The following is a 14025-nucleotide window of genomic DNA, read 5'->3' as shown; positions in this document are numbered from 1 at the left end:
TTTTTTTTTAATTCTTTTTGTGTCACTAAATATTTTGTACCTCATGTAAAACAAGTCCTTTTTAACCAGTCTAGTGACAACTTGACAAGTTTTTGAATTAGAGGAAATTTCTTATATGATCCCCGGCTATTTGAAACTAAAAGGTACCTCTATCCTATAGTTGAACTTCTAATCCAGTCACTTTTTTCTTTCTTAACCATTTTTTTCAGGTATAATTTACATGCCAGGAAATTCATTTATTATAAGTGTACAGTTCAGTGACTTTTAGTAGATTTATTGAGTTGTCAGGGTGCCTGGGCGGCTCAATTGGTTAAGCGCCTGACTTTTGATTTCAGCTCAGGTCATAATCTCATGGTTGTGAGATCAAGCCCTGAGTTGGGCTCTGCACTGAGCATGGAGTCTGTTTAAGATTCTCTCTCTCCGTCTCTCTCTGCCTTTCTCCCAAGTGCCTGCACACGTTCTCTCTCTCTCAAATAAATAAATAAAAGTTAGAAATAAATAAAAAATAAAAGTCAGTGTTAAAAATTTATTGAGTTGTGGAACTATCACCATGCTCTGGTTTTAGAAAATTTCTGCTATCCCAAAAAGTTCCTTTGTTCCTGTCTGCAGTCATTCTTCACTTCTACCTTTAGCCCTAGGCAGCTACTGATCTGTTTTCTGACTCTGTAGAGTTGCCATTTCTGGACATTACAAATAAAGGAATCATACAATATACAATCTTTTACATATGGCTTCCTTCAATTAGCATAGTATGTTTCAGGTTCATCTACATTGTAACTTGTATCAGTAGTTAGTTCATTTTTATGGTTGAGTAAAATTCCAACTTTATTATTCCATGGATATATCGCATTTTGTTTATTCATTTATCCGTTTAGGGACATTTGAATTGGTGCTAGTTTTTGGCCATTAAGAATATTGCTGCTGTGAACACTTTCCTACAAGTCTTTGTAGATGTATATTTCCATTTTTCTTGGGTAAATACCTAGGAGTAGAATTGCTGGATCATACAGTAAATTTTTTTAGTTCTTTAAGGCACTACCAAACTGTTTTCTAGAGTGACTGTACCATTTTACATTTCTGCCAACAGTGTATGAGGAGTCTAGTTTTTGTAACATGTATGCAACACTTGATATTGTCTTTTTTATTAAAGTAATTCCAGAGGCTACCTATGGATACCTCATGGTGGTTTTAATTTGCATTTCTGTAATGCCTAATGATATTAAGTGTCTTTTCTTTTCATGTTGTTATTTGTCATTTATATGTCTTTTTTTTTTTTTTTTTGCCATTCATGTATCTTGTTAGAGAAATGTCTTCAAATCTTTTGCCCATTTTTTAAAGGTTTTTTTTTTAAGTTTGTTTACTTATTTAGAGAGACAATGTGAGCACAAGCGAGGGAGGGGCAGAGAGAAAGAGAGGGAGAGAGAGAATTCCAAGAAGGTTCTGCTCTGTCAGCATAGAGACCAACTCGGGACTCATTCTCACCAACTGTGAGATCATGACTCACTTATTGGGCTCACCCAAATCAAGAGTGGAATGTTTAAACTGGCTAAGTCATCCAGGTGGCCCTGCCCATTTCTTAATAGGCTTATTTGTCTTATTATTGAATTTTAAGAGTGCTTTGTATATTCTGGTTATAAATCATTTATCAACTGTGTGATCTGCATATATTTTCTCCTAATTTGTAGCTCTTCTTTTTATTTTCCTAATATATCTTTTGAAGAAAACGTTTTTTATTTTTGATAAAGTCCGGATTACCACTTTTTTTCTTTAATGGATCTTGATTTTGGAGTCTTACCCAGGAATGCTTACCCTAGGAGTGCAAAGTCATGATGATTTTCTATATTTTCTTCTAATGGTTTTATGGTTTTAACGCTTACATGTAGGTCCATAGTCTGATTTAAGTTACTTTTTGTGTATGGCATGAGATAAGAATGTTAGATTTTTCTTCATTTCCTCCTCTTCTTTCTTCTTCTTTCTTCTTTCTTTTTCTTTTTTCCTTTTCTTTTTCTTTTTTCGGTGGAGTAAGGGCATTCAGTTGTCCCAGCACCATTTGTTGAAAAGACTCTTCTTCCCCATTGAATTATCTAGGCAACTTTGGTAAAAATCAGTTAACCATATAAATAGAAAGACCTATTTCTGGACTCAGTTCTATTTCATTGATCCATATGCCCAACCTTGTGCCAAATACTTGATTACTATGGTTTTATAGTAAGTTTTTTTTTTTATGTGTATTTATCTTTGAGAGAGAGCACAAGCAGGGAAGGGGCAGAGGGAGAGGGGAACAGAGGATCTGAAGCTGGCTCTGTGCTGACAGCAGCAAGCCCAGTGTGGGGCTTGAACTCATGAACCGCGAAATCATGAGCCTAGCCAAAGTCCGGATGCTCAACTGAGCCACCCAGGTGCCCCTATGGCTTTGTAGTAAGTTTGAAATGAGGTAGTGTTGGTATTCCAACTTCATATTTTTCAAAATAGTTTTTGAAACTATGAAACTAGGTCCTTTTAATTTCCACTTAAGTTGTAGGATCAGTTTCTACAAATAGCCTGATAGGATTTTGATAGGGATTGCATTGAATTTATTAATCAATTTGGCAAGAATTGCCATCTGACAATATTGAGTTCTCTAGTCATTTAACATGGAATGTCTGTTTATTTAGATACTCAGTCAATGATGTTTTACACTTTCTTTTTTTTTAATTTTTATTTTATTTAAAAACATTTTTTTAACATTTATTTATTTTTGAGAGAGAAAGAGACAGAGCATGAGCAGGGGTAGGGGCAGAGAGAGAGAGAGAGAGAGAGGGAGAGGGAGACACAGAATCTGAAGCAGGCTCCAGGCTCTGCCAGCACGGAGCCCGATGTGGAGCTCAAACTCATGAACTGTGAGATCATGACCTGGGCTGAAGTCAGACACCCAACTGACTGAGCTACCCAGGTGCCCTGAATTTTTATTTTATTTTAGAGAGAGAGTGAGAGAGGACACAGGGGAGGGGCAGAGAGAAGAGAGAGAGAGAATCCTAAGCAGGCTCCATGCTCAGCCATGGGGCTCTATCTCACAATTCTGAGATCATGACTTGAGCCGAAATCAAGAGTTGAACACTTAACTGACTGAGCCACCCAGATGTTCCTGTTTTACACTTTTGGTGTACAAATCCTGATATAGTATGATACACATAGTTGATACACATTACATTAGTTTCAAGTGTATAACTTAGTGTGATTCCACAAGTCTGTACATTATGTTGTGCTCACCACAAGTATAGCTACCACCTGTTACCATACGGTGCTATTATATCATTGACTGTATTCCCTATGCTGTACCTTTTATCCCTGGGACTTATATCTTCCATAGCTGGAAGTCTGTATCTTCTATTCCCCTTCACCCATTTTGATAACTGATTTTTATATACACATCTGTATTCTGTACAATTGCTAAACTTCTTTATTCTTAGAGTTTTTAGTGTGTTTCTTCAAATTTTTGATATACCACATCATGGTTATCTGCATATAGACAGTTTTACATCTTCCTTTCTCATCTGGATTCTATTCAGTTTATTTCAACATTGCATTGGCAGAATAGAAGTGGCAAGAACATGAGTGCCTGGGTGGCTCAGAGGTTGAGTGTCTGACTCTTGATATGGGCTCAGGTCATGATCTTGTGGTGGTGAGATCAAGCCCCACGTTGTGCTCTGTGCTGACAGCAAGGAGTCTGCTTGGGATTTTCTCTTTCCCTCTCTCTCTGCCCCTACCCTGTGTGTGTGCATTCTTGTCCTCCCTCCCTCCCTCCCTCTGTCTCTCTCTCTCTCTCTCTCTCTCTCTCTTTCTCTCTTTCTCTCTTTCTCTCTTTCTCTCTGTCAAAATAAAAATAAAAAAAGAAGTGGCAAGAACAGACATCCTTGACTTATTTCTGAAATTGGGGAAATAATTTAGTCTTTCATCATTGAATATGATGTTAGCGGTAGGTTTTGGATAGATGAACCCTTTTTTAAGTTGAAGAAGTTCCCTTATATTTTTATTTTGTTTAGAGCTTCTATCATGAGAAGGGGTTGACTTTTTCAAATGCATTTGATGCATCTGTTGAGATGATCATATGGTTTTGGGCCCTTAGAGTGTAATATATTATGTGAATTGACAAACCAACCTTGCATTCCTAGAACGAATCCCTCTTGGTAATCGGGTATAATTGTTTTTATGTATAGCTAGATTTGGTTCACTCATATTTTAAGGACTCTTCCATTTTTGTGATAAGTGTCTGTGGTTTCTCGTGATGACTTTGTCTTTGGTTAGTATTCCCTTACAGAATGACGTGGGAAGTGGTCCCTCTTCTGCTTTCTGAATTTGTGAGAGACTTCTTATTTCTATTATCTTTGAATATTTGATAAACTTTAACAGTTAAAGGCTTCTGAGTTTGTGTTTTTCTTTGTGAGATAATTTTAAACTAAGAACTCAACTTCTTCACTTGTTGTAAATCTGTTCAGATTTTCTTCCTTGTGTCAGTTTTGGTAATTTATCTTACTAGGAATTTATATACAAGTCATCTAAGTCTTCTAATGTGTTGGCATAAAATTGTTCATACTCTTCTTGTAATCCTTTTAATTTCTTCAAGATCACCAATGGTGTCCTCTCTTTTATTCCTGATTTTGGTAATTTGGGTTTGTCTTTTTTTCTTGATCAGTCTGAGGTTTGTCAGTTTTCTTGATTGTTGTGAAAAGCCAACTTTTTGTTTTATTGATTTTTCTGTATTACTTTCCTGTTATTTTTCCTTGATTTTTGCTCTACTCTTAATCTCTGTATTTTTGTTCCTTTGGGTTTTGTTGGCTCTTTCTGTAGTTTATTAAGGTGGAAACTTACTTGATTTGAGATCTTCTTTTGTAAGTACATTTTTAAAAAGTATTTATTTAAGTACTGTATCTGTACACCCAACATGAAGCTCAAACTCACAACCCTGAGATTAAGAGTTGCATGCTGAGCTAGCCAGGAGCTGCTGAGGTCTTCTTTTAAGATCTTGACATTTAAAACAGTATATTTGCCCTAAGGGTTATTTACATGTGTGTTGTTGAATTTCCAGAATTTGGAAATATCCCACACTTTTTTTTATTATTGATTTCTAATAATTCTATTATAATCAGATAATTTATTTTATATGATTTCAAGTTTTAAAATTTCTTAAGACTTTTTTATAGCCAGCATATGATCTGTCCTCAAATATGTTCCAGGTATACTTGGAAAGAACATATTTTCTTGTTGGGTGATGTGTTCTAAAGATGTCAGGTTGAATTGGACAGCAGTATTCAAATATATTTTTCTGTTTAGTTGTCTAATTATTGAGAGTGGGGTATTGAAATCTCCAACTTTTTTTTCAATATTTAAAAATTGTGGCTAGATACATATAATGAAATTTATTATATTAACCATTTTTTAGTGTAAGCACATTCATATTGTTGTATACCCATCACTACCATCCACCTCAGAACTATTTTCCTTTTGCAAAACTGAAACTCTGGACCCATTAAACAATAACTGGGAGAGGAAGGAATGAGGAACTTCCTCTCTCAGTCCCTGGCATATACCATTATACTTTCTGTCTCTACAATTTTGACTACTCTAGATACCTAATATATGTAGAATCATACCATATTTGTCTTTTTTTGACTGGGTTATTTCACTTAGCATGATGTGTTTCTTTGTTTGCAATTTTTTTTATTTAAAGTTTATTTTGTCTGAAATTAACCACCCTGCTCTCTTTCAATTTTCATGGAGTATCTTTTTTCATCCTTTCACTTTTGACCTCTTTGTGTCTTTGGATCTAAAATGAGTCTTGCTAGATAGCATATAGTTGGATCACGTTTTTGTATCTGTTTTGTCAGTCTATGTCTTTTGATTGGAGAGTTTAATCCATTTACATTTAATGTGTACTGATGAAGGACTTCTGTCATTTTACTATTTGTTTTCTACATACTCTATGGCTTTTTTGTCCTTCATTTCTTACATTACTATCTTTTCCTTATGTTTACTTGGTGTTTTTTTGTTTTTGTTTTTGTTTTGTGTGAAAACATTTTAAACTCCTTTCTTGTTTCTTTTGTGTATATTCTACAGCTATTTTCTTTGTGTTTGCTATGGAGACTATATTTAACATTCTGAAGTTATAACAATCTAATTTGAAATTATACTGGCTTAACATTTTTTATGCAAAACTTTTATTTTTTATCTTTTTAATATAATTTATTGTCGAATAGGCTAACCTACAGTGTGTAAAGTGTGCTCTTGATTTTTGGGGTAGATTCCCATGGTTCATCACTTACATACAACACCCAGTGCTCCTCCCAACAAGTGCCCTCCTCAATGCCCATCACCCTTTTCCCCTCTCCTCCACCCCCCCCATCTACCCTCAGTTTGTTCTCTGTGTTCAAGAGTCTCTTATGGTTTGCCTCCCTCCCTCTCTGTTTGTATCTATTGATAACATACAAAAACTCTGTTCCTTTACATCTCCATTCCCACTTCTTTTATTGTCGCAGAATTACATCTTTATACATTGTGTATCCAAAAACATAAACTAATTATTATTTTTTATGCATTCATCTCTTGAGTTATGTAGAAAACAAAAAGTATAGTTACAGACTAGTACAATAATACTAGTTTTTAGACTACTCATTGATTTTTTAATATTGGAGTCTATTAAATCATGTTGAAAACAAAAGATGGAGTTATAAACCAAAGTTACAATAATACTAGCTTTTATAATTACCCATGTATTTACCTTTATTGAGATCTTTATTTCTTCAGATGGCTTTGAGTTACTATCTAATGTCCTTTCAACCTGCAGGAATCCCTTTAGCGTTTCTTATAAGAGTGCTAGTGGTACCTGACTCCCTTAGCTTTTGTTTATCTTGGAATGTTTTAATTTCTTCCTCATATTTGAAGGACAGTTTTTCTGGATATAGGATTCTTGATTGAGAGGGATTTTTTTTTTTTTTCCTTTTTAGTGATACTACAGTTCTGTTTAAAATTTTATTTCCGGGGCGCCTGGGTGGCGCAGTCGGTTAAGTGTCCGACTTCAGCCAGGTCACGATCTCACGGTCCGTGAGTTCGAGCCCCGCGTCAGGCTCTGGGCTGATGGCTCGGAGCCTGGAGCCTGTTTCCGATTCTGTGTCTCCCTCTCTCTCTGCCCCTCCCCCATTCATGCTCTGTCTCTCTCTGTCCCAAAAATAAATAAAAAACGTTGAAAAAAAAATTAAAAAAAAAATAAATAAATAAAATAAAATTTTATTTCCAAATTGTTTGCTGCTGGCATCCAGAAATTCTGTTGGTATTTTTGTATATTGACCTCATATCCTGCAGTATTGTTATATTCACCTAGTAGTGCTGATAATGCTTTGTAGATTGGTAGATTCCTTAGGATTTTCTTTGTAAACAGTTATGTTGTCTGTGAATGAAGGCAGTTTTACTTCTTTTTTTTTTTGTTTTTATGCCTTTTACTTTTCTTGCCTTATTGCATTAGCTAGGATATCCTGTACAGTGCCAAAAAAAGCGGTCAAATAATCCTTGCATTGGTCCTAATTTGGGGGGAAGGAGTATTTCATGTTAGTTCTAAGTTTTGCATAGATACAAAGATCAAAACTGCGCTTTTTATCAGAGGTGGAAACAATATGAATCTCTTACCAGAGGATGGATACTAAAGCATGTTGTCTAGAACCTAGTTCTAGCTAGGGTGCTACCCACATGAGGTGGTTTAAATTTAAATTAATTAAAGTTAAATGAAAGTAAAAATTCATTTTCCTTAAATGTGTCTTACCAGACACATTTCAAATGCCTAATAGCCACATGTAGCTAGTGTCTTCTGTACTGGATAGTGCTGGTACAGAACATTTCCAACATTGTAGAAAATTCTATTTAACAGCACTGGTCTAGAATTTAAGATTAAATGACCCTGTTATGTGGACAAGTTGTTTAATTTGAAGGGATGATAGTATTCTTTCCTGAAAGTTGGAGATGCCAAAGAAAGATTGTCTTATTGTTGTTGCCTTATCCTGAAAAATATTTTAAAACTAGAAAAAATCAATTTAAAACTGATTCGCTTGATAGTTGCTTCAAAAGAGCTAATTTCTGGGGCACCTTGGGTGGCTCAGTGAGTTAAGTGTCTGACTTTGGTTCAGGTTATGATCTCATGGCTTTTGAGTTTAAGCCTTGCATTGGGCTATGTGCTGACAGCTCGGAGCCTGGAGCCTGCTTCAGAGTCTGTCTCCCTCTCTCTCTGCCCCGTCCCCACTTGCGCTCTGCCTCTCTCTCTCTCAAATATAAATAAACATTAAAAATAAAAAACAAAAGCACTGATTTATGATTGTTATTCATATATTATACATTTACACACTTTTACATTCTTCTGAAGGAGGCTCTTCTCAATATTGAGACATCAAGGTGTGGTTAATTACTACTCAGGCAACTTTCTTTCCCCTCTTAATCAGATTAGCTATAAGTTTTACAACTTAAAATAATATTAAAAGGATTCAGAATTAAGAGTATAAGAATATGGGGGCTCCTGGGTGGCTCACTTGGTTCAGCGTCCAACTCTTGGTTTCAGCTCAGGTCATAATCTCACTGTTCATGGGTTTGAGCCCCATATCTGGCTCCATGCTTATAGTGCTTGGGGTTTGCTTTCCCTCCTTCTCTCTCTGCCCCTCCTGTGCTCGCTCTCTCTCTCTCTCTCTCTCAAGTAAAATAAACTTTAAATAAAAATAAATTAATAAATAAATAAGAGTGTAAGAATTTGTCTTTCAAATTTTCAATTTATCTTTCTCTAATCTCCATCACATCAAATACTAGCTGGAAAGACACTTCAAATCTTTAATATTGAAATGAAGAGTAAAATGAAGTCTCATACCATGGCAGAAGAGGTGATTTTCTGGAAATGGGTCTCTGTGAATACTGTTGCCCTTGTGACTGAGACAACAGTCTACCACTGGAGCATGGAAGGTGACTCTCAGCCTGTGAAGATGTTTGATAGACATGCCAGTCTGGCAGGGTGCCAGATGATCCACTACCGGACTGATGAGTATCAGAAGTGGCTGCTCCTCATTGGCATCTCAGCTCAGGTAAGCTTTTGGCTGCCTTCAGGGACTGGTCTGATGGAGTGTAAAGGTGTAATATTAAAATTGGTATAGGTGTGAGGCAGAAGAAATAGGTCCCAGCCTAAAAGAATTAGAAATTAACAAGAAATCCAAACTTTGGGTCATATAAGAATTGTAATTTAACTTTGGCCCATTAACTATACTGTATTCCATTGGGTTACTGATATTCATTCTATAAACTATTTCTGGCACAGTTTTGAGAAGTGAATTGTTGAGGAATTTGGTAGAGGCACTTGGAATTTATAGGTTTATGGGAAGTAGTTTTGGGGCTTTTTTAGGGCTTTAATGGAATGTTACTAATTCGTATACTTTTATAATGAAAGCAGTAACTTTCTGCTGTGCTTCCTTTTTTCATTCCTGGGGGCTAATTCAGTTACCAGATACTTGATACTATAGGATGTTGGTCTTAGATCTTTATTAGCTAATTCTAGCCATTGAATGGTCTTCCTTAGCCTAGTGGGGAAAGTATAAATGTGGAATTCTAGCACTTAGAGAACTGTCAGACATTCGAAGAAAGTGCTGTGGGAGCTGTAAGAGAATACCTTAAGTCAGAAAGAGCTCATAACAGAGGGGGCCTCTAAGCTGCATTTTGCCGGCTATAAAAGTGCACTTGAGAAGGAAACTGTGTGCAAAGGCATGGAAGTGGAAGAGAATGGCTCTTTCTGTGAGTCCAGGGTCATCCACCTTGGCTGATACCTATGGGATGCATAAGAGACAGCTAGAGGGGCAAGGCTGAGAGATGGGTGGGGGCAAGACTGAGGTACATGCTGCTGGCAGTGGGAATTGTGCAACAGGTTTTAAAGTGAGAGTGATATGATTTATTTTCCTTCTCTGCAGCGTGTTGGGATAGAAACAATGCTGTCAGTGATATTGAGGAGGGACCACCATGAAGACTGGAGGCTGGGAAGCTAGTTGACAGGCAGATACAGGAATAAAGCCATATAGTGTGTTCTGGAGTAAAGACATGTATGAGAAGGGTGAAGAGTGAGCAAAGCTGGAAGGAGTACTTCTCTCCACTTTGGAAGTCTCCTCCACTCTGCAACGCCCAGAAGAAGTGAGCCTAGAGATGAACTGGAGATGCAAGGGCTGAGATTTTATTTTCATTTTTTGTTTATTATTTTGCTAAGTAACCTCTATGCCCAACGTGGGGCTTGAACTCACAACCCTGAGATCAAGAGTTGCATGCTCTAATTGACTGAGCCAGCCAGGTGCCCTGAGGCAAAGCTTGAGATTTTAGAGATAAAATGGCTAGAACCTGGAGGTGCATGAGATGCCTCTCAGGGAGAGGAGAGTTGGATGATGGCCTAGCATTTGTCTCAGAATGAGGCATAGATGAGGGAGAGTTGAACCTCTGCTCTAACCCTTCATCTTTGTATTACACTGACGGGTTTGTCTCCTCAGATGATCTGGGGGTTCTTTGGTGTAATTTAAGGGACTTGCTTAGCCACAGAGCCTTTCCGTGATAGGCCCATGGCTTCCATTCAGCCCTAGTTACTTCTGGTTGTCAGGGCTGAGAGTTAAGCTGGAATGACAATATTATTGGTAGGAAACGTCACAGCACATCTGGAATAATAGATATTCCCATTGCTTCTACATGTGATATAACATTATAATAGTTCACCCATAACAGTTTGTTTGGGTCTAATTGCCCAGATTCCATAAAAGGAGTAATTTTACACCTAGGTCATTTTCTGTGGTGTATCATCTATTAGCTGGAATTATTGCCTCTTGGGAATTTTACTAACCCTAGATTAGATGCTGTTTATGGAGTTTTTCTCCTTTCTGGAAACTCTTCCTTTGGCTTTCCACTGAAAGGATTTGGATGTTGCTGACCCTTATGGGGGGCAGAGGTTGCAGACAGCTCAGGTGTTGGTAATGTTTGTGATGTGAGGTGTGAGGAGTGTACCTTACACAGAGCCTGCAGATACTGAGATGAATTGTGAGAGAGTCACAGACAGGTAAAACCTATATGACACATGCTGTCATGGTAAATTTCCAAGATGGTATTGGCATGAAAAGAAAGAATTGGCAGTCTACATATTCAGTGCAATCCCTATCAAAGTAACACCAGCATTCTTCACAGAGCTAGAACAAATAATCCTAAAATTTGTATGGAACCAGAAAAGACCCCGAATAGCCAAAGCAATCTTGAAAAAGAAAACCAAAGCAGGAGGCATCACAATCCCAGACTTGAAGCTATACTACAAAGCTGTAATCATCAAGACAGTATGGTACTGGCACAAGAACAGACACTCAGATCATTGGAACAGAATGGAGAACCCAGAAATGGACCCCCAAACGTTTGGCCAACTAATCTTTGACAAAGCAGGAAAGAATATCCAATGGAATAAAGACAGTCTCTTCAGCAAGTGGTGCTGGGAAAACTGGACAACGAGATGCAGAAGAATGAACCTGGACCACTTTCTTACACCATACACAAAATAAACTCAAAATGGATGAAAGACCTCAATGTAAGACAGGAAGCCATCAAAATCCTCGAGGAGAAAGCAGGCAAAAACCTCTTTGATCTTGGCCACAACTTCTTACTCAACATGTCTCCAGAGGCAAGGAAAACAAAAGCAAAAATGAACTACTGGGACCTCATCAAAATAAAAAGCTTCTGCACAGCGAAGGAAACAATCAGCAAAACTAAAAGGCAACTGACAGAATGGGAGAGGATATTTGCAAATGACATATCATATAAAGGGTTAGTATCTAAAATCTATAAAGAACTTATCAAACTCCACACCCAAAAAGCAAATAATCCAGTGAAGAAATGGGCAAAAGACATGAATAGACACTTCTCCAAGGAAGACATCCAGATGGCCAACCAACACATGAAAAAATGCTCCACATCACTCATCATCAGGGAAATACAAATCAAAACCACAATGAGATACCACCTCACACCTGTCAGAATGGCTAACATCAACAACTCAGACAACAACAGATGTTGGCGAGGATGCGGAGAAAGAGGATCTCTTTTGCATTGTTGGTGGCAATGCAAGCTGGTACAGCCACTCTGGAAAACAGTATGGAGGTTCCTCAAAAAACTGAAAATAGAACTACCCTATGACCCAGCAATTGCACTACTAGGCATTTATCCACGGGATACAGGTATGCTGTTTCAAAGGGACACATGCACCCCATGTTTACAGCAGCACTATCAACAATAGCCAAAGTATGGAAAGAGCCCAAATGTCCATCAGTGCATGAATGGATAAAGAAAATGTGGTATATATATACAATGGAGTATTACTCGGCAATCAAACAGAATGAAATCTTGCCATTTGCAATTACATGGATGGAACTGGAGGGTATTATGCTAAGTGAAATTAGTCAGAGAAAGACAAAAATCATATGACTTCACTCATATGAGGACTTTAAGAGACAAAACAGATGAACATAAGGGAAGGGAAACAAAAATAATATAAAAACAGAGAGGGGGACAAAACAGAAGAGACTCATAAATATGGAGAACAAACTGAGGGTTGCTGGAGGGGTTGTGGGAGGGGGGATGGGCTAAATGGGTAAGGGGCATTAAGGAACCTACTCCTGAAATCATTGTTTCACTATATGCTAACTAATTTGGATATAACTTTTAAAAAATAAAAAATAAAATTAAAAAAAAAGAATTGGGGGTACCTTGGTGGCTCAGTCAGTTAAGCATCTGCCTGTTGATTTTGGCTCAGATCATGATTTCATGGCCATGGGATCAAGCCCCGCTTTGGGCTGCATGCTGGGTGTAGAGCCTGGTTGGAATTCTCTCCCTTCCTCTCCTTCTGCTCCTCCTCACCCTCGAAAAGAAGAGAGAAGAGAAGAGAAGAGAAGAGAAGAGAAGAGAAGAGAAGAGAAGAGAAGAGAAGAGAGAAGAGAGAAAGAAAGAAAGAAAGAAAGAAAAGAAAGAAAAAGAAAAGAAAGAGAAAGAAGAAAGAATTGATTTACTCTCCCTTTGTGAAGACAGGAGGGGAGCTGGAAGATCTCTCTTCGATAGCCTTTCATGCTATTCAAGAGTCAGGGGGAGGGGCGCCTGGGTGGCGCAGTCGGTTAAGCGTCCGACTTCAGCCAGGTCACGATCTCGCGGTCCGTGAGTTCGAGCCCCGCGTCAGGCTCTGGGCTGATGGCTCGGAGCCTGGAGCCTGTTTCCGATTCTGTGTCTCCCTCTCTCTCTGCCCCTCCCCCGTTCATGCTCTGTCTCTCTCTGTCCCAAAAATAAATAAAAAACGTTGAAAAAAAAATTTTTAAAAAAAAGAGTCAGGGGGAAAGTTATGCATTTTGAACCTTTATGTTGCTTTCAGAAAGAGTACCCTAGAATTATAGGACCTCAACCAGAAACAAAATTATTCACAGTATAGCCTTTGTTACTCTTCCCCTAGTTGCCCAAAATACTTTTGTTTTTGAATTTCCTTTTTATTCCATGAAGCTCAATCTTTGTACTGAATCTGATCTGGAAATGTGTTTGTTTCCCCAGAAATGATGATGTCTGAGGGGTTGGAATGAAGCTTTGAGCTAAGACTTATAAAACTAGATCACAGTTCATTCATTCCACACTTTATACCTGCCTCTAATACTTTCTCAAAAGCCTTTTGCTCCAGTTTGACCAGAGTACTTCAAGTGTTACTTTATTCTTTTAGCCAGAGGTCAGCATATTTTTTTCTATAAAGGCCCAGATAGTAAATGTGTTTTGCTTTGGGGGCCAAAAAAATACCATCTTTGTCACAGCTGTTCAACTGTGAAGTTTTAGTACAGGCAGCCATAGACAGTATGTAAATGAGCATGACTTCATGCCAGTACAATTTTATTTACAAAAACAGGTGGGACAAACTATACAGAAATAAAAAGGATTAGTGAGGGGAAAAAAAAGGATTAGTGAGGAATACTAAGAATATTGTATACAAATAAA

The 14025-nt window shown here is 37.6% G+C and overlaps 1 protein-coding gene across 4 annotated transcripts in view; it reads left to right on the top strand.

Moving 5' to 3' along the window:
• CLTCL1 (clathrin heavy chain like 1) overlaps window positions 1–14025 on the top strand; it is a 103639-nt gene that overhangs the window by 14756 nt on the left and 74858 nt on the right. For all 4 annotated transcript variants that reach the window (XM_049619725.1, XM_049619723.1, XM_049619727.1 and 1 more), the window contains one exon: window positions 8818–9086. In XM_049619725.1, coding sequence (XP_049475682.1) covers window positions 8818–9086 — 269 coding nt within the window. The remainder of the gene's footprint in view (window positions 1–8817; window positions 9087–14025) is intronic.

Source organism: Panthera uncia (genome assembly GCF_023721935.1).
Source record: "Panthera uncia isolate 11264 chromosome D3 unlocalized genomic scaffold, Puncia_PCG_1.0 HiC_scaffold_8, whole genome shotgun sequence".
Classification (NCBI taxonomy): Eukaryota; Metazoa; Chordata; class Mammalia; order Carnivora; family Felidae; genus Panthera; species Panthera uncia.
Note: the sequence above shows the minus strand (reverse complement) of the source record. Positions and strands in the feature narration are given on the sequence as shown.